Source organism: Apostichopus japonicus, chromosome 11, assembly GCF_037975245.1.
Source record: "Apostichopus japonicus isolate 1M-3 chromosome 11, ASM3797524v1, whole genome shotgun sequence".
Taxonomy (NCBI): domain Eukaryota; kingdom Metazoa; phylum Echinodermata; class Holothuroidea; order Aspidochirotida; family Stichopodidae; genus Apostichopus; species Apostichopus japonicus.
Window position 1 is genome coordinate 27,685,574 of NC_092571.1, and position 19,590 is coordinate 27,705,163.

The window sequence follows — 19,590 nt, forward strand, 5'->3', positions numbered from 1 at the left end:
TCATTTGGGAATGAAAAAGGGGTTTTCTGACTTGCGAAGCGGGGGGGGGGCGGAATGATACTTCCGCCCCTCCACATTTTTCACTGGGGGGGCTGGCGCCCCCCCTGAGCCCCCCCGGTTCCTACGCCCTTGGTTTTTATTATGAGTAGAAGTTTAATGACACTTCCCTCATCGCATTAACATGCTTTGGAAGTAGCAACGCTTACATTGATACCTTGAACGTGATATGTCAACTTCAAATATTGTCGTCTCTAAAACGGTTGATAGGAACACTATGCATATTTTACTGGCACCCTGCAAATACTAGGTGGCTATAAGAATGTGTTAATCGTTCCCGTTTCATCGATCACTATTTTCTCTTGGACTATCTTTTTGGCAGAGACCAATAAAACTGATCATGGACACAAACAGGTTTCAAACTTTAAAAAATGAGTTTACTACCGATTTCATGAAATACAACTTCACCACCATGTTTTGTATTGAGATGCTATTTTACATGGGCAAACATATGATCGGGAGGGGGGTGGGGTAAAATTGGGGCTGTGGGGGAATTCGTTGACCCAAAAGACCACACTGCTCCTGAGCCTACCGTGTGTATAAGTATAACGCACATGTTCAAGGGCAATGTAGGCCTACATGTTTTTGCCCTAGTATATTTACCACAGATCGGTACAATTTTCCATTTTTTAAACAAGTTTATTATGGAGTCATGCCATATGCATACGTGTTTTACTTCACCATGGAGCTATAAACAGAAAGCTCCATGCTTCAAAAGAAGACGTGGAATATAAGTATAGTACGGCGAAATCAATGAACTAAATAATGCCGATGTTAATATAGCGGAAATGCACTTTTATCGTGTAGCGCGGATAGCCTACAGTCCGCCACACCATCATATTATAGTCACCAGCAGCAACCAGATTCTCTACTCAAATATTCTTGTGCACATATAACTAAATACTAGTTGGAGAAGAACGTAAATTCGCCCAGTTCAATGTACAATAAGCAATCTCACAGTAATAGGACAAGAAATTCTCTTCTTGGGGTAAAAGAAGGGTCAAACTCCATATTTTAGAAGGACCAAAGTTTCAAACGTTGTTTTGTAGTGGACCCAAAGGCCGCGGCTAATGTGGAAACTGGATTCAAGTTCTCTTGTAATCTCTGAACACCTATTAAGAAGCATTATGTGGTGTTTGCGTTAGATGGGGGAAATATTTCCTCTTCCCTGTTATTCATCTTTGATCTAACTAACAACGTTTGTACGCTATTGCATAAAATGGCGAAGGTGTGTTACAATTTAGCCAATGAAAAGAAGTAATAGTCATTGACTATTCATTATCACTGCGTCTCGTCGTGGTTGACGAAAGAACAAAATCAGCTTGAGTAGGTAAAAATGATACATCTCTCAAGATCTGGGACTGAGGTATAAGGAAGCTTAGAATGAACATTAGATTACGACATGGTTAAAACAGTAGAAATACGGAAGTTTATAGTTTTGTCGCGTACAACGTCATAATGACATAATCTGAAGTGGGTCTTCACATTGTCGAATTTGGCCAGAATCCATATCGGCTAGAAACTTCAAAAGATAGAAATACCGTTTAGACAAGACTGATATCGACTGTTTGCAAAACGGTTAAAAAACTAATTGTTACTGTATCATTATACGGTAACTGTTGAACTTAATCCTTTTTATATGTTGAACATTCCTACGGCAAACGCACTTGGTGTGCGTTGAAACAGTAACTTTCAGAATATAACGGATAGAGTATCTCACCAAAACGGTAATTTCCAGCTTTTAACACTTTACACCGTTCCAACGGTACTAATGTTCAGCTTTTCCGCCGTTTGTTTAGCTATGTTTAAGTGTAAGTCATTAAAGAAAGTATGTTTAAGGACTCCGTATATATGTATATTTGCTTCGAATACACCGTACTCTGCACTGAACTTTGTTAGAAGGTATTTTGAACCTAGCCTACTATACTTAGGTCACGTAAATGTGTTAGTGTTGAGCCTAACCTGTTCGTAATGCCCGTAGTAAGTTAGGCTTCTCCTATGCGTAACAGGACGTGAAAAGGCTTACAATTCGTTAGTCTACAGGAGAGGTAGCTACGCCAAGCTTAGCTTCGCGACATTTCCTAGGACGGTTCTCATGGCGGAAGAAGATGTTTGGGACGATTGGGAAGACATGGCGGACAGTGGGGTAATAATGCATTGCACAGCCTATGAAAATAATTTGCGTGTAAGCCTAGGGTTATTTTTATGTAACTCAGGCCTATGCCTTATACTTATAGGGTGTAAGTTAGGCTAGGCTAATGTGGGCCTAACGTTTACAATATACGGCCAAAGTTAGGTCTATGGTTCTGTCTTACAGCAGGCTACATAGTTCTTACATATATGTTGGGCAACAGTGGCTGTGCATGTGAATACAATAAGTGCACAGTATTAAGCAAAAAGAAATCTGTATGATATGCTGAATGAAGTGCAAAATTGTTTTGAATCAGCTCCAAATGTTTTTACATTTAAAGCTTTGTGACAGTGGTATGGAGAAGTATGTTTGAAAAACACATATGAGGGAAGGGACCAATGTGATTGCATTGCCATGCATGAAAGCTAATCCCAAACACTGAACAATTCTCCTTGTCTACCATCCTCTCCCAAAGTTAACATCATTGCAGCTTACATCCCTTCTGTAGTGAGCCTTCAAGGCTACAGTGTTTTCATTTGGAGCAATGCAATTTACTCTTTAGTTAAGGTATGATACTTGTTCTTTATATGTTCTTTCCGGACAAACTTTGCCCAGAACATATAAAACTAATCTAGATTTGACGTAATTTATTGTCGCCCCAAGCAAGTCATAAAAACGTGCATAATGTTTAGTTTAGTAGAAAAAAGGATCAGGAGGGACACTTACGTCCCCATCAAGGACCCTATAGAGAGAGGAAAAAAAACTGAAGCCACAAACACTCAGACCCGATTATAATGCTTAAAGTGCTTGTCCAAAGCATTCTTAAACCCATTGACACTACTTGCAAACTTGTACAACTTTCTCAGGCAAACCATTCCACTCATTCACAACCCTATTAGAAAAAAAGTTATGCCGAATATTAATCCTACTATGCGACTTTTGGAGTTTAAGACAGTGACCTCTAGTACAACTACTGTTAGCAAACATGAAAAAGTCGGTAAAGGATAAATTGTCGAAACCATACACAATCTTGAAAACCTGGATCAAGTCCCCACGTAACCTCCTAAGCTCCAGTGTGGTGAGATTCAACAGTTGTAACCGCCTATAATAAGGAACCCTCTTTAAGGAACTAATCATCCTAGTAGCCCTTCTCTGGACCTTTTCAAGTACTTCCTTATCCTTAGCAAAATAAGGGTTCCAAGCCTGCACAGCATACACCAGATGAGGCCTAACCAACTGCTTGTAAAGCCTAACTACGATGTCCTCTTTCAGAAAACTGAAGTTCCTCTTGATCATACCTAAAACCCTATTCCCTCTTTTAGCAGCTTCAAGACAATGTTTAGAAGTTTGCAGAGAGGAGTCAATGTAGATACCTAGGTCTCTTTCAACAGAGACCTCCTGTAACTCCACACCATTAAGATTGTATGTAAACTTTTGGTTACTATATCAGTTGCAGGAATGTGATCATTCACTTTTTCAGTTAAAACATCATTGAGGCTGATAGTCCAGTATATATGCACAGTACTGTATGCATTTCAGATATTGCATGTACCCTCCTTGGAAAGTAATCAATGTATGTGTCACAAAATTTCATATGGTGAATTCCATGGAAATAGTGCATTTCTGACCAAAAATCAACTGTGGGTTATAGTCAAATGAGGTTTGCAACTGGTATACATGGCACTTACTCCATCCAAAACAGGTTTTACTTCCGTGATATCTCTTTCCACTCTCAAAGCAGTGATCCTGGGACTTTTGTGGCCACCCAGGAGCAAAAATACAAAAAATAGCCTGATTTCTAAGGTATATTCAATATTAGGAACCTGGCAAGAAATGGCAAACAAGTCTTTTTACATGATTGTGACTTCAAAGTACTCACTCAATCTGCAAGGCGAGAACTTTTTATACCAATAAAAGTTTTTGTGTGAGTCAACAAAATAACAGGGTCAGATTGTCCCATCAGTCACAGTTTTGGAGGATTTGTTTTGTTATAAGCCAGACAAAGTGATTCTAGGTTGATGTTTGGTTATTTTTTATCTAACAGTCATTGGAACATAACTAGATAAGGACAGAGTTTCCACTGTAGTGTGTAGGTGTCTTTGCTGGGTGACTTTAAAGTTTGTCCCATCAGTCACAGAGTTAACCTCTCTGTACACTGTATATATGGAGCAATATTTGGCACAACAAGATTTCTGAAGAAGACTCAGCGTATTTGTACCTAAGCTTCCTTATGAGCCTAAATGAGATGGAAAACGTGTTTTGGCTCTTCCAGAGGCAAGTTTTGCCCACATGTGCCAAGATAAATCCATGCAATGCCCATCCAAGACAACCCACACTATACATTTCCTCATGTGCCAGTCTGGGTGGACCCCACATGGAATGACCTGATATGAATTGGTTCATGCCTAAAATGCCTAGGTTGAATGATTGTGGGCATGTTATGAGGGATTTAGGGCATCAGGTGGAGTTGCTAAATTTCTTGGGGGGATAGCGTCCCATCAGTCACAATGCTTCTGTCCCATCAGTCACACAGGTAACACTACAGAAGGTAATAACCAGTGGGATTTTTTTCACAAAGAGGGTCATTTTGGATGGCTACATCAAGTGGCTACTTAAAAATATATGAACCCAGATGATATACTCGCAACTGAGATAGTGGTATCCAATTGACTGAGACCCCCTGAAAACGGTGGTCCACAGATGTCCCATCAGTCACAGGGCCATTCTGGAGGCTGCCCAGTGAAAAGGAACAAACCCATTTGAACCATGTCACCACAAATGAATTGGTGAGGATAGATCTAGTGACTGATACAAGCCACAGCTTCCTCCTATCATTCCTGTCTTCATACAATCTTTTTCAATGTTAGGATTTGTTATCAAATGTCCCATCAGTCACGCTGGAATTCACCATAAAAAAAAGTCATCCTTCATGGTAATATCTTGTATCAAGTTCTAAGGTTGGTGTTTGTAAGTTACCATACTGTCAGGAGTCCAATTATAAATCATTCTTTTTTTGGCTAATTTGCACTTATATAAAGAAGAAAATAATAAATTATATGTTGAATTTCCACCAATGATTAATGCTTGTACAATTGGTGAGAATATAGTGCACATATCATAATTTAGAGCTACAGCTATATTTAATCATTTAATTTTCTTTCCAGGAACTTGATAAGAGGTTAGAAATGGAAAAGAAACTTCAAGATGAAAAAGGGTAAGTTGAAAACTGGAACCCCCCAAAAATGTTTATATTCGAAATGTTCATTAAGATATGAATTTATATTTTCCTTTTTGACTATAGAGATTAACTACATATTGTTCAGTTATTTTTATCCTAGAGCACAGTCGTTTGAAAATGAGGTTTGGGACTAAAATTTTTGTAGCTGTGTAAGTTTTTGAAGGGGTTGGGAGAAGAGAGGTTAAGAACTCCTCGCAGACTTTTGTAAAGCACACCGCACACTGAACTTCAACTGAATACAATAGGACAGGACATGACTTAGGTCTACAGTACTGTAGTAACAGTAATGTACTCTGTACATAGTTAGATAAGTTAAGTAATGAAAAGCAACCACTAACCAGCTATATCAATTATGATAATATAATGAACTCACCTTGGACTTTTCGTGTTTAAACCATTTATTTGAATTTGACTTCTCATCCTTTGGAATACACAGTAAAGTTTTAGGCTGAGATTGGTATTATTATTAGTACTTCGTATATACTTGTCAAGACCAGCAGCTCAGGGTGAGTGGTGTGGGATGCTGCTGGTTGAGAAGAACTTTTTGTACTTTTTAGATATCATTGTTGTAAATTTTAGTTTATTATGAAACACAACCTACTGCTTTAAATGTGATTATATAAAAAACTCACAATTTCACTGGGATTACAGCTTATGTGGATGTTAATTAAAGAACATGACCTGTGACATACTGTATATATATCACATTAAAGTAGGTTACTACTGTAGGTTCACTCAGTGCTAACCAGATAGGAGTATCATCAGCAGGATTTACCACTGCTAGCTCTGTGCATGTTTGCAATGTTAGCTCTGTGAATGTTTAGATGACCTTTGACCTCTAATCATCATATTTAAGTACTTTCACTTCTTGAAATGTGTAAAGTGCAAAAATAAATGTTTTATGACTACTACTGTAGTTACTGTAGACAGGATTACTGTGAACCTTCGGTATAGGATGATTACTGCCAACTCTCTGGATGTTAATTCCTACACTTAGGAGACATTTGACATCTAATCCTCTCAAATCACTTGAATTACTAAAATTTCAATATCTGTATGTTTTTTTCTTATTTATATCAGACATGATTACCTCCAGTAGGATGATCACTGCTATCTCCTTGGATGTTAATTAATTCATACACGACTTTTGAGATCCATTCATGATGTCAATGAAGTCTCCCCAGTGGATGTTAAGCTCCTTGATGACCTTTGACATTTGATCATGATTTCACCAGATATATATGGTCTTTCAGAAAGAACTAGGCATGAGAATGTTCAGTGGGAAGGATCACTGCTACATTAGCTCTGTGAATGTTTGTTAAATCAGTGATTTACATGATAGATTACTTAAAAATTCTCCTTTTATTAACTTTCAGTGCTAATCAGACAGGCGTTCCAACATCGGGAATCATGACCGAGGATTCACAACGTACAGCCTACCAACCGCAGCTGAGAATACTGAAACGGCAATCAGGATCTGGAGCTCAATCACAAGCCAACAGCTCAGATGGAAATTCCAAGGTACTTACACAGTACTGTAGATTTTGGTGACACACACATCTTGGGGGGATAAAATACTTTAATGTACTGTAGCCATGGGTAGTTATGTTAACAATGCAGCGTCATGGCTCCACACTCAATGCCATGCCTCAATGTTTCAATGGAAGCAAGTTGTAACTTTTAAAATGTGAAGAAAATATGCAGGCACTCAGCCAAGGCCTAGTCCCTTCAATTGGTCTTCATTTGCTGTACAAATTATGCAAAATACATGAAATACATGGCATATTCAGTTTTGTAACCAAAAACAGAAAACAACAAAGATATGTTTTCTGCTTTTACAATAAAGTAGCCTGTGTGGATTGGACATACTTCAGCATAATGTAGGATAAAGTGATTATTACTGTAACTATCCAGTCCTACAGTATGAACAGAAAATGTTGTGTCCTGGAGAGCTAATAGGATCCTAAACATTTTCATTGGCAAACTTTTCCAACTTTTTTGTTTATTTTTATTGTTGTTGGATAATTTCATCTTTCTTGGTGCTATTTGTTATTTTTATATATCGATATGAGTTTTTTGCTACCAATTATGTTTACCAAACCAGCCTGAACTGTATGGTGATATATTAACTGCTAATCGAGAACCCCCTGCCCCTTCCCCCCCCCAAAAAAAAAATACATGTAGTCCCACATCTGGCAAAATAAATGGAAATGAGTTATTTTGTGGGTATATTCTTGAAAATTGTGTAGGCATGTTGCATGATATTGCAATAGTTTGCAGAGAACAGTTTACAAAATAAATAAATATGTCCAGCAAATCTCAACAATTGTACTCTCTGATACAAATTGAACACAGTAAAATTTCAAGCAAAATCCAGTTTTAAAATACTGTAGGAAGTCATTTCTTTTTTTCAATTAACTGAACTCTGTGAAGCCTTTTTGTAGCTGGCGCCTGAAGACTGGTAATTAAATACTGTACCAACATTTGGAAGTTTATAAATTGCAATACCATACCTTGGAAAGGTACCACAGTTACATACATACTGGAATAGAACACTATTAAATGATAAGTAAACAAACATTTCCTGTGTCTTTAAATAATAAACTCATGGTCAAAATTTCCGGATAGGAAAAATAAATAAACCTAATTTCCTGTGTATATGACCTTTTCCTATTTGTCTCAATTTTTTTGGGAGACATCAGTTTTTTTTAATTTTTATGACCATTTCATGTGCAAAAGCAATGATTTGTCTGCATCTGACATTGTAGCGCTGCCAGTACTTACAGGATGTTGTTGAATGAGTTTTTAGTTTTATTTAAAGAAGTTTACATTAATAGGAAAGTACTGTTTACAAAATTATGCTGAAATTTGAAAAATAAAGTTGTACTTTTGTCCATGATATATATGGTCGCTCTGTAATTATGGCTTGGAAAACATGAAAGCTAAACGTTTTACTCACCTATTGGGGATGGGGGTGGGGTGAGGGGGGGTTGCTTGCAGAATCTATGGGGGTTTAAAGGTAACCTTACTTTGGTGACAAGCACTTTGTTGTTAATTCACAAGATGGAACACCGACTGAGTAGCAATCACGCTTTCTGGTCACTTCGCCCAACAACCGTTTCACCCAACTGCCATTTCGCCCAACTAGCATGGTCATTTCGCCCAACCAGCATGGTCATTTTGCCCAACCAGCATGGTCATTTCGCCCAACCAGCATGGTCATTTCGCCCAACCAGCATGGTCATTTTGCCCAACCAGCATGGTCATTTTGCCCAACCAGCATGGTCATTTTGCCCAACCAGCATGGTCATTTCGCCCAACTAGCATGGTCATTTCGCCCAACCAGCATGGTCATTTTGCCCAACCAGCATGGTCATTTGGCCCAACCAGCATGGTCATTTCGCCCAACCAGCATGGTCATTTCGCCCAACCATTTTTTTACTCATATTCAGTCAGAATAATATCACTTTTTCTATTTCACTAGTTCAATTTGTTTTATTTTGGGTTATATTACTTCGTGGTAGGTACATAAAGTGATGTCTGTTCGATATCGATCAGAGTCTGAGCAGATATTTCGGGTATAATGGGAGGATTACACTACTTTAGGCGGTTACTGTACGCATACAATGGAAGTTATTATATTATACAAACCTAAACCTAAAACCTATCAAACCTAACCCCTAAAACACTGATCCATCCTACCGACTCTAACCACTATAACGTTAACAATTCCCGAACGTTTCCTTATTAAATTGACCAATATTGAAGTTCTAATCAATGTTGGGCGAAATGACCAGCAAGATTGGGCGAAATGACCATGCTGGTTGGGCGAAATGACCACAAGGTTAGGCGAAATGGTAAAGTTGGGCGAAATGGCAGTTTGGCGAAATGGTTGTTGGGCGAAGTGACCAGCTTCCGCCATCACTGTGAGTGTCCTCAACACTTTACTCTCTTTTTATAGTCTTTGAGGGATACATGATTTGAACTTGAAAGTTTCCACGTTAGCTATGATTGTATAACTATGAAGCCAAGAGTTTGACCTAAATAATATAGAGATAATGTAACAAAAAACCAAAGACATCTTCAGCTCAGTTGCCATGAGTACCAGTACAGAATAAATTCATAAAAGAATTCCAGCAAACTTCAATCAATATTTAGGCTTTTGCAACCTACTGTACAGTGTCATGTATCAGCACATGTGTTTTTTTTTTATCTATTGATTCAGAAAAGTTTGAAAGTAATTATATTAATGTAAATCCAGTAAACCTCTCCTGTAAAATGCTGTTGTTCTATTGGTAGACAGTAAACCTCTCATGTAAAATGTTCTTCTTCTTTTGGTAGCCAGTTAACTTCTGTAAAATGCTGTCAATCTATTGGTAGCCAATGAACATCTCCTGGAAAATGCTCTTGTTCTATTGGTAGCCAATAAACCTCTCCTGTAAAATGCTCTTGTTCTATTGGTAGACAGTAAACATCTACTGTAATATGCTGTTGTTCTATTGGTAGACAGTAAACCTCTCCTGTAAAATGCTCTTGTTCTATTGGTAGACAGTAAACATCTACTGCAAAATGCTCTTGTTCTATTGGTAGCCAGTAAACTTCTCCTGTAAAATGCTCTTGTTCTATTGGTAGACAGTAAACCTCTCGTGTAAAATGTTCTTCTTCTTTTGGTAGCCAGTTAACTTCTGTAAAATGCTGTCAATCTATTGGTAGCCAATGAACATCTCCTGGAAAATGCTCTTGTTCTATTGGTAGACAGTAAACATCTACTGTAATATGCTGTTGTTCTATTGGTAGCCAGTAAACATCTACTGGAAAATGCTCTTGTTCTATTGGTAGACAGTAAACATCTACTGCAAAATGCTCTTGTTCTATTGGTAGCCAATAAACATCTCCTGGAAAATGCTCTTGTTCTATTGGTAGCCAGTAAACTTCTCCTGTAAAATGCTCTTGTTCTATTGGTAGCCAATAAACATCTCCTGGAAAATGCTCTTGTTCTATTGGTAGCCAGTAAACATCTACTGTAATATGCTCTTGTTCTATTGGTAACCAGTAAACATCTACTGCAAAATGCTCTTGTTCTATTGGTAGACAGTAAACATCTACTGTAAAATGCTCTTGTTCTATTGGTAGCCAATAAACATCTACTGCAAAATGCTCTTGTTCTATTGGTAGACAGTAAACATCTACTGCAAAATGCTCTTGTTCTATTGGTAGCCAGTAAACATCTACTGTAATATGCTCTTGTTCTATTGGTAGCCAGTAAACATCTACTGCAAAATGCTCTTGTTCTATTGGTAGACAGTAAACATCTACTGCAAAATGCTCTTGTTCTATTGGTAGACAGTAAACATCTACTGTAATATGCTCTTGTTCTATTGGTAGACAGTAAGCATCTACTGTAAAATGCTCTTGTTCTATTGGTAGCCAGTAAACATCTACTGTAATATGCTCTTGTTCTATTGGTAGCCAGTAAACATCTACTGCAAAATGCTCTTGTTCTATTGGTAGCCAGTAAACATCTACTGCAAAATGCTCTTGTTTTATTGGTAGACAGTAAACATCTAGTGTAAAATGCTCTTGTTCTATTGGTAGACAGTTAACTTCTCCTGTAAAATGCTCTTGTTCTATTGGTAGCCAATAAACATCTCCTGGAAAATGCTCTTGTTCTATTGGTAGCCAGTAAACATCTACTGTAATATGCTCTTGTTCTATTGGTAGCCAGTAAACATCTACTGCAAAATGCTCTTGTTCTATTGGTAGACAGTAAACATCTACTGTAAAATGCTCTTGTTCTATTGGTAGCCAATAAACATCTACTGCAAAATGCTCTTGTTCTATTGGTAGACAGTAAACATCTACTGCAAAATGCTCTTGTTCTATTGGTAGCCAGTAAACATCTACTGTAATATGCTCTTGTTCTATTGGTAGCCAGTAAATATCTACTGCAAAATGCTCTTGTTCTATTGGTAGACAGTAAACATCTACTGCAAAATGCTCTTGTTCTATTGGTAGACAGTAAACATCTACTGTAATATGCTCTTGTTCTATTGGTAGACAGTAAACATCTACTGTAAAATGCTCTTGTTCTATTGGTAGCCAGTAAACATCTACTGTAATATGCTCTTGTTCTATTGGTAGCCAGTAAACATCTACTGCAAAATGCTCTTGTTCTATTGGTAGCCAGTAAACATCTACTGCAAAATGCTCTTGTTCTATTGGTAGCCAGTAAACATCTACTGCAAAATGCTCTTGTTTTATTGGTAGACAGTAAACATCTACTGTAAAATGCTCTTGTTCTATTGGTAGCCAGTAAACATCTCCTGGAAAATGCTCTTGTTCTATTGGTAGACAGTAAACATCTACTGTAATATGCTCTTGTTCTATTGGTAGCCAGTAAACATCTACTGTAAAATGCTCTTGTTCTATTGGTAGACAGTAAACATCTACTGTAAAATGCTCTTGTTCTATTGGTAGCCAGTAAACATCTACTGCAAAATGCTCTTGTTCTATTGGTAGCCAGTAAACATCTCCTGGAAAATGCTCTTGTTCTATTGGTAGCCAGTAAACATCTACTGCAAAATGCTCTTGTTCTATTGGTAGCCAATAAACATCTCCTGGAAAATGCTCTTGTTCTATTGGTAGACAGTAAACATCTACTGTAATATGCTCTTGTTCTATTGGTAGACAGTAAACATCTACTGCAAAATGCTCTTGTTCTATTGGTAGCCAGTAAACATCTCCTGGAAAATGCTCTTGTTCTATTGGTAGCCAGTAAACATCTACTGCAAAATGCTCTTGTTCTATTGGTAGACAGTAAACATCTACTGTAAAATGCTCTTGTTCTATTGGTAGCCAGTAAACATCTACTGCAAAATGCTCTTGTTCTATTGGTAGCCAGTAAACATCTCCTGGAAAATGCTCTTGTTCTATTGGTAGACAGTAAACATCTACTGTAAAATGCTCTTGTTCTATTGGTAGCCAGTAAACATCTACTGGAAAATGCTCTTGTTCTATTGGTAGCCAGTAAACTTCTCCTGTAAAATGCTCTTGTTCTATTGGTAGCCAATAAACATCTCCTGGAAAATGCTCTTGTTCTATTGGTAGCCAGTAAACATCTACTGTAATATGCTCTTGTTCTATTGGTAGCCAGTAAACATCTACTGTCAATATTTTTCATCTTCTCTTGATTTCATTTCTTTTACAGAATAAATCCAAGACATTAGCAGAGAGGGAAGCAGAGTATGCTGAAGCCAGACTAAGGATTCTTGGATCTGCCACAAGTGAAGATCCTGATGAAGTTAACAGGTAATAAATACATACAATGTGTAATTAACATACATATATATTATTATATAATAAACATAAGTTGAGTATATACATGGCAGTGTTAGTGAAGGGAGATGGTAGGGGATGTGGGTTGAGAAGGAGAACGGGGGGCGGGGACAGGGGGTGGAGGGGTTACAGTAGATTTCAACAGTTTGCTCACTGACCTTTCAACTTCTTGATGTAAAATGAAAATATAAAAAGTGAATGAATAAATTTAAATAAATTATAATTAAGTAGACAGACTTAACAGTACACCCGTACAGTAAGAAACATGTAATAAATTATCTGGTATCGCATGCCAAAAGTGCTCTGCAAGACGGGACACTCGCTTTACACGTGTAAAGATGGATTGCTGTTTTTGTACACAGACACCGTAGCATCTTACAAGAGGCGAACATTTAGAGCCTTCAACACTGCCGCACAAAATATGATCAGCTGTGTACTGTGAATTATTCCCTGGGTTAGAAAAAACAGCAACCACTGTGCACTTTGCAGTGTGTAGGTGCTCAATATTACTGCTCAATGTTAAATATATACATATATATACATGCTAAAATGTACTTCATACATATATGCATGACTGGTGGGTGGTGTGCCAGATGGGGCCACCCTCTATTATCTGCTGCCCTCTATATGACTCAAATTGAGATCCTGTCGCCCCCAGCACTACAGTATGTTGTTGTGAAATTGGTGACATAAAATAAGGAGGAAGGAGAAAGGGATGCCAGAATAGGTCAACTTCCGATAGACCTTGGGTACTATGAAGCTGGCTTCCATATGGGTAGGGGGGTCCTCACTAATTTAAGATGTTAAATTAATAAATTAATTCATTAAATGGGACATTCTGAGGTATAGTCTGGCTAGAATTATGTCTACTTGTGCCTGTAAGGATTTGGACTCCTTTTTTCCCCTTTTTTTGGTGTGAGGTTGAAATAGTGGAAAATATGGGGGGGGGGGTGGAGGATTGGTAGATACCCTTCACTGCACCACCTGGATCCATGCTTGAAAATCTAGTTCATTTGAAATTACCAGTGTAAAGTTGTTTGTCTTTTATATTTGTTAACTGTAGATATTTGAATGTCCTTTTTCTGTTGTATTACAGAGAAGAACCAAATCCACCAGTGCTGATGAGAAAGTCTCCTTCAAAACTGCCGGATTCGACCACGTGACCGAGAACGGGCGGGAAAGAATTTGTTTGACCTTTTGACCCTAAAGTGTGAGAAACATCCAACTTAAGTGAAGTGTGCAAGCTTTTTGTCCCTGGTCGAACAGATCTCTCTGTTTGGTCGTGGGGAAAGGTTTATAAACAAAGCGAGGAACCGTGGCCGCTCCTTCCGAGAGTTTTGAGAGAGACACCTTGCTGTGAAGTGCCTGCGTTTTTCTGAAGAGACTGGCACAGACTGCGGGATGAAGATGGTACGCGGATGGAGGATGGCGGACCAGCCCGGATACCGTGGTGGAGCAGAGAGATTAGCAGAGGGTAACCCTGACAGAGAATAGGGTATGCTCGTCCTTGTCGATTTCTTGCCGAACAAGGTATTCATTATCGGCTTTGGGAGAAGCACGGTAATAGTCATATATTATCGTATATGCTGAGCTGTGAGATGTAGTGTGGTGTGCTATCCAGCTTATGTTGTGCATACAGGCCCTACAGGGTGAAGAAAGGATATATGGAATGGAATTGTTGAAGTGTGGAAATTACTGGGGAGATGTACCAGCCAAGGCCATGTGATAGGGCAGATTGTACTGTGTTAATACTACTACATTAGGTTAACACAATTAAAGTGAAGCCTAAGCTTGTCAGCCCTTGACATAAACACACAATTTCATTTGTGGTTAAAAGCAGGGTGAAGTACCCACTTTGCAACGCGTTGACAGGCTTCATAATATAAGCACAAATACAGGTTGTGCCCTGGCAAGAACGACTAGTAATTGTGGAACTCAAAAGTGTGTGAAACTGCTATTTAATATTAAAGCAGGCAGTGCTGCCATTTGGTGCTAAAATATGGTTCAACACTAGAACAGTCAAATGTGGTAGTTATGTGTGTAGCAAAGCTACACAAAGTCTGAAACAGTTTGTGTATCATTCTGACTAACGTTCTGGAGTCTTGTTATGTTCACAGAGGAATGCATATCGTGGTACTACATTAGTTAATATCTGGATCCAACTGCCCAGTGTGCCTTGTATATGGATGCAGAAGTAGTTTGTGGGTATGGCTGAATTTAGTCTTAGATATTCAACATGTGTGATCTAGGAAGTGATAAGAAAAGGAGGAATTAAATTGTTTCATCATTCCTGCTAAATGATTGTCATTGAAAATAGATTTAAAACATAAATAAATAAACAAATAAATAAATAAAATTTAAAATCTGGGAGTGTGTTACGTTGTAGCTTTTTTTTTTATAAAGAAGCAAAACTTGTTAATGAAATTAAAACTACCTTATGACATTCTCAGAGAAAAAAGAGGTCCAGATGTTCTAACTGACTGATTTAATAGACTCTTGTATTACTTCAGGTGTCCCCCTACCTTCCCTCTACGAAACCCCTCTGTACCCCATCACCTTACATGAGTCTTATTTGTTCTCTTCAGATACACAGTATAGATTAGACTGACTTTCCTCAACCTTTGACCAAGGTCATGTTCGATATCTATTCCCTGTCTCTGAAGGGACTTTCGAAACTTCACTTTGAAGCATGTAAGACCGTCATGTTTCAGTGTCCATGTAAGGGGACTGGGAATGAGTTCAGGTTGAGTAAGTTTCCATTGCAAGGCTCCTACTTTGCCGACTCTTCTCAGAAAGAGTACTGTGTAAGAGGAATTTAAGGCAATTGTATGATAGGCATATCTTGAAGAGCTAGCTCACAGATATAACAATGGGGTTTGTAAAGTATGTGCATAGAGTCCTGTCTTTAGGTTCCAGCAATCAACCAAATTTGGTCTTCTTACACTAGACTGTTCCTCCTGGTTAAGTAGTCATTTGCTCCGGTAAAACTTCCCTTATAAGATTTGGGGAAGAGGAGGAGAGAGGGGAAAGGGGAGGGGGGAGGGGGAAGGATGAAGTTTATTGACTGATTTCTTGGTCTCCTTTTTTGTGTTATTCTTATGGAACTAAAGTTTCTCATTACTTTGAAAAGATTTGCTTCTGAGGTGTTGTTTTATTGATATTCTTTTTGTGAAACCTGTTTATACTTTAATACTTTGCTGTGCTTTTTGTATAAATTGTATACAGACCCCTATCCCCCCAAAAAACAATAGGAACATCTTGCCAAAATAATTTATAATTACTGAATTTTAGTTGTTGTTGCTGAGATTTCTTTTTTCATTTTAATATCTTCCTAGAGGTTCAGTCAAATCATACTACTGCATTATCTGGTTCGAGATGCAGAATTTCTCTTCTGTCTGGTCGTTTGTGTTTGCTTTACTTTGGCAGCTTTCTTTTAAAGCACATCTTCACTGATTTTAATCAGTGATTCACTTTTAATAGGTGGTTTAGAGGATGGACCGTGGGTGGGGTTGGGATGGACACATGGGTGGGTTGAGGATTGGTGCTTACCCCTCCCACCCTTTAGCAGATATGAGGTACGCTGTACTCAGAAGACAGTAGTGCAGCAAGGGTCACAGGTTGTTCCATCTTATGTTTGCAGTTTGTCAGACTTTCTAGCACATGAGAGGTCATTTACCAGTGACCTTTGACCTCAAGAGTATCCATTATGCTTTATTGATAAGGTTTATACAACTTGAGCAAACAGATTTATCAATTTACTTAGCCCACTTTGGATTGAAGCCAGTAAGCCCAAATTCTTTAGTGTCAGCAAGTTATAAGGTTGAATGCCAGCTGACTGCACCTTTGGGGCAAAACGAATGCATTGAGGCATTTACATAGTGTCCCTGTTCTGTAACCTTTTGTTATTCAATACTGAGGACAACCTACAGCTTTACTTCATTGCATGGACTGTAAGTTTGTATTGAATATTAATCATTGAATACCCATTTTTTTTGGGGGGGGGGGTTGGAGGGGGATGGGTTCTGTCGTTATTGTTAATGATCATTCTGACAGCATGCTAACATTGTTGAGGGATGTTGACACCTGTAAAGCAAATCTCAAAATGTGGTGGAATATTTTCAGTTTTTATAAATTCACGAAGGAGATTGTTTCACTAGAATTTTTGCATCAGGGGTGGGGGAGGGCGGGGCGGTGTTGGACAAAAGAGGGGTAGATGTAACTTGCAATGGCAAATCTATTTCTGTTGTGATATTTGGGAAAGATATATTTTATCAATCAAAAATATTAAACAGTTCAGTTGTATAAAAAAAAAATCCAAAAGAGAAAAGGAAAAATTTCAATCCATTAGCATATTTCAAGTTCTTTTGTTTATAGTATGCAATTATATTCTTGCTAGTGTCTAGCTATTTTTTTTAAAGAACTTTTCTAAGAAACTTTTTTAGCCAAACCTAAACTTTTAATTGAAACAGACAATTTTAATCGTATTCTATTATGTAGCAATTTATTCGATGTGCACGAAAAGATGGCTTTGACCTATATTTTTATTTATTCATTTCATTGGATAATTCATTGATATTACATGTTTCTTCATTACATAGCCCCTTAATTTCTACTAGAAAGGCCCCGCTGTGTTTGAAATTTTAATGTGGCTCCTCCGATACCTGTCGTAACCAGTGACTTCACAGGAGGGTGGGTATCTAGGTCCAGAAACTGTTACGTGGTAGTTGATGGGTATACCCCCATCCATGTTGTTGAGCTATCATACGTCACCATACATAATCACAGGTAGTTGCCTCTGATTGGTTGGTTGAGAGATGTGCGGAACTGTAAGTGAACCTCAAATGAACGGTGGTTTTCTTGTCTTAATTACGCTATTTGTGTTACAGTGAGAGAACAAGGACGCTATTTTTGTGTTTTGTAGTTTAAAAGGATTTTCTGGTGGCTGAGTTTAATTGCTTAGACAAGTTACCCAAGATTTTCTGAATTTTTAGGCAAAAACCACATCCTCATAGCAGTTTTGCATTGCGGAGATAATAAGTTGTCAAATTATGTGATATTTTGTAAATGCCATCTGGCAACAGCAGTATGGACCAGTTATGTCATCAGGGCACTTTGGCTGAAAATGTATTTGTTTTTCTTTATAATTTATCAATCATTTATTACTGTGTAAAAGTAAGTTGGCCTGACGTTTCGATCCTAGCAGGATCTTTTTTTCATTTATTTACTACAGAGAAAAATAATATTTCTACCAAACCCCAACCCCCCCCCAAATAAAAAAAAAACATTTTGATGAAAAAGTACAAAGAAATTTGACAACTAAGCAAACATTCCAGATGTATCAGGTTTCAAGGAATAATCAACTAGAAGATCATAATAGCGTATTAAAGTAAAGCCTTTGAAGAGCATTTGCCCAGATGACGTCACAGATCCCCTACTGTGTGATTCAAACTTCTTGGAGTATTTACAAAATGGGTTACATTCAAGCAAACATATCTCGAGTTTGGGGCAATATCTTGAGATGGGGTTTTCACATAGCAGTATGGAATTGTCACCGGAAAATCCCTTTTTAAAGGTTGGGAAGAAAGGCTTGTGCATAACAGCAATCTGCTACACTCACTGCTTTAAATCAATGTTCTCAGATCGTATTAAAAGCGACCATAGGTAGGTAGACAAAATAAAACCGACATGAGCTACTATACAATTCTTTTATACAATGCTGGCTTTGTTAGAAATTACAATATAAATGACAGTGGTGTTATCACGAGCAGCCTTGACAATGTTTTATTCAATTAGAGAAGAAAGGTATTCGTGCTATCTCTTGTTACAGGATATAGATTGGACAAACATGGGTATCGGTATTCTGGTGAACACTTAACAACAGTAAATTCTACAATTTTAGCCTTGTCTTAGTCAATTTATATTAGTAAAAGAAAAGTGCTAATGAAAATGGTCTGCTGAAGATACATTAAAGACAAAACAAAAATTAAAACAATGTTGTTAATTGCGTACTCTTTCCCCCTATCTCTCTCTGCAGTATTGTCTTTTCTGTTCGGGCCCTTCGATCTAGTGCAGGGGTGGGCAACCTTTTTGAATGAATGGGCCAGATATAGGCCTAAGGAGTGAAACATTGACTGGGCCGCACCCAACTAACGACCTGCTGTTGATTTCAAACCTTTGATTCCGAGGACTTTCAAGCAATAGGTGTGTGTACTTAATCTGTATTCACAAAAACATAATGTCAATACAGTACAGTTGAAAATTAATAGAGACAATAGGCCTACCTGACAGCATCATTAGTGCCGATAAATTCTAAGCAGCTAGCTCGTTTGTTGTGAAGATGTAAAATAGGTTGATTTTTTGTTTTTTCTTGGGGGGCAAAAAACAATAAATAACTGGCGTGGCCAGCGGGCCGTAGGTTGCCCACCACAGGTCTAGTGTGATGATTTTAAAGCCTCATTATGCATTCATATTTTGACGGTCAGTTGACGGATGTTCATGATTTATCATTTCTTTCTTGTACTATTTCGTGTAGGAAAAAAAGTGGTTGAATAAATTTATAAATAAAAATTAAAAACGCCCCTTATTCCTGCATGCGCGCGCGTCAGAACTTTTGTTGAGGCGAGTTCCATGCTTATAATAAGCGTCTAGCGCCCTCTACAGCGTTTTCCGGTAGCTAGCAGAGTATTTAAAATATCTACTGCTGTAGGTCAAATCCACGCCATTATAGCATTTTGGAGGGCAAAGATTTCTTTGCTTCAAATTTGATGGTATTTTTTGAATGCATCTGGCAACAAAAGAGTGACTGATGTCATCACGGCAATTCAGTTGA

General features: G+C 38.0%; 1 protein-coding gene across 1 annotated transcript; it reads left to right on the forward strand.

Annotated features, from left to right (window-relative positions):
- Positions 1-1,956: 1,956 nt before the first annotated feature.
- Positions 1,957-18,027, forward strand: LOC139975830 (SUZ RNA-binding domain-containing-like). Its single transcript, XM_071984051.1, has 5 exons — positions 1,957-2,203; positions 5,353-5,402; positions 6,803-6,947; positions 12,634-12,734; positions 13,858-18,027. The coding sequence occupies exons 1-5, from the start codon at positions 2,153-2,155 to the stop codon at positions 13,922-13,924; spliced, it is 414 nt and encodes a 137-aa protein (XP_071840152.1). The 5' UTR covers positions 1,957-2,152; the 3' UTR covers positions 13,925-18,027.
- Positions 18,028-19,590: the final 1,563 nt, after the last annotated feature.

Excerpts from the sequence above, each read along its gene's own strand:
- LOC139975830 (XM_071984051.1), top strand. The coding sequence starts at position 2,153 with ATGGCGGAAGAAGATGTTTGGGACGATTGGGAAGACATGGCGGACAGT. Across the intron at positions 5,403-6,802 it reads AAACTTCAAGATGAAAAAGG|TGCTAATCAGACAGGCGTTC; the intron begins GTAAGTTGAAAA and ends ATTAACTTTCAG. Across the intron at positions 12,735-13,857 it reads GATCCTGATGAAGTTAACAG|AGAAGAACCAAATCCACCAG; the intron begins GTAATAAATACA and ends GTTGTATTACAG.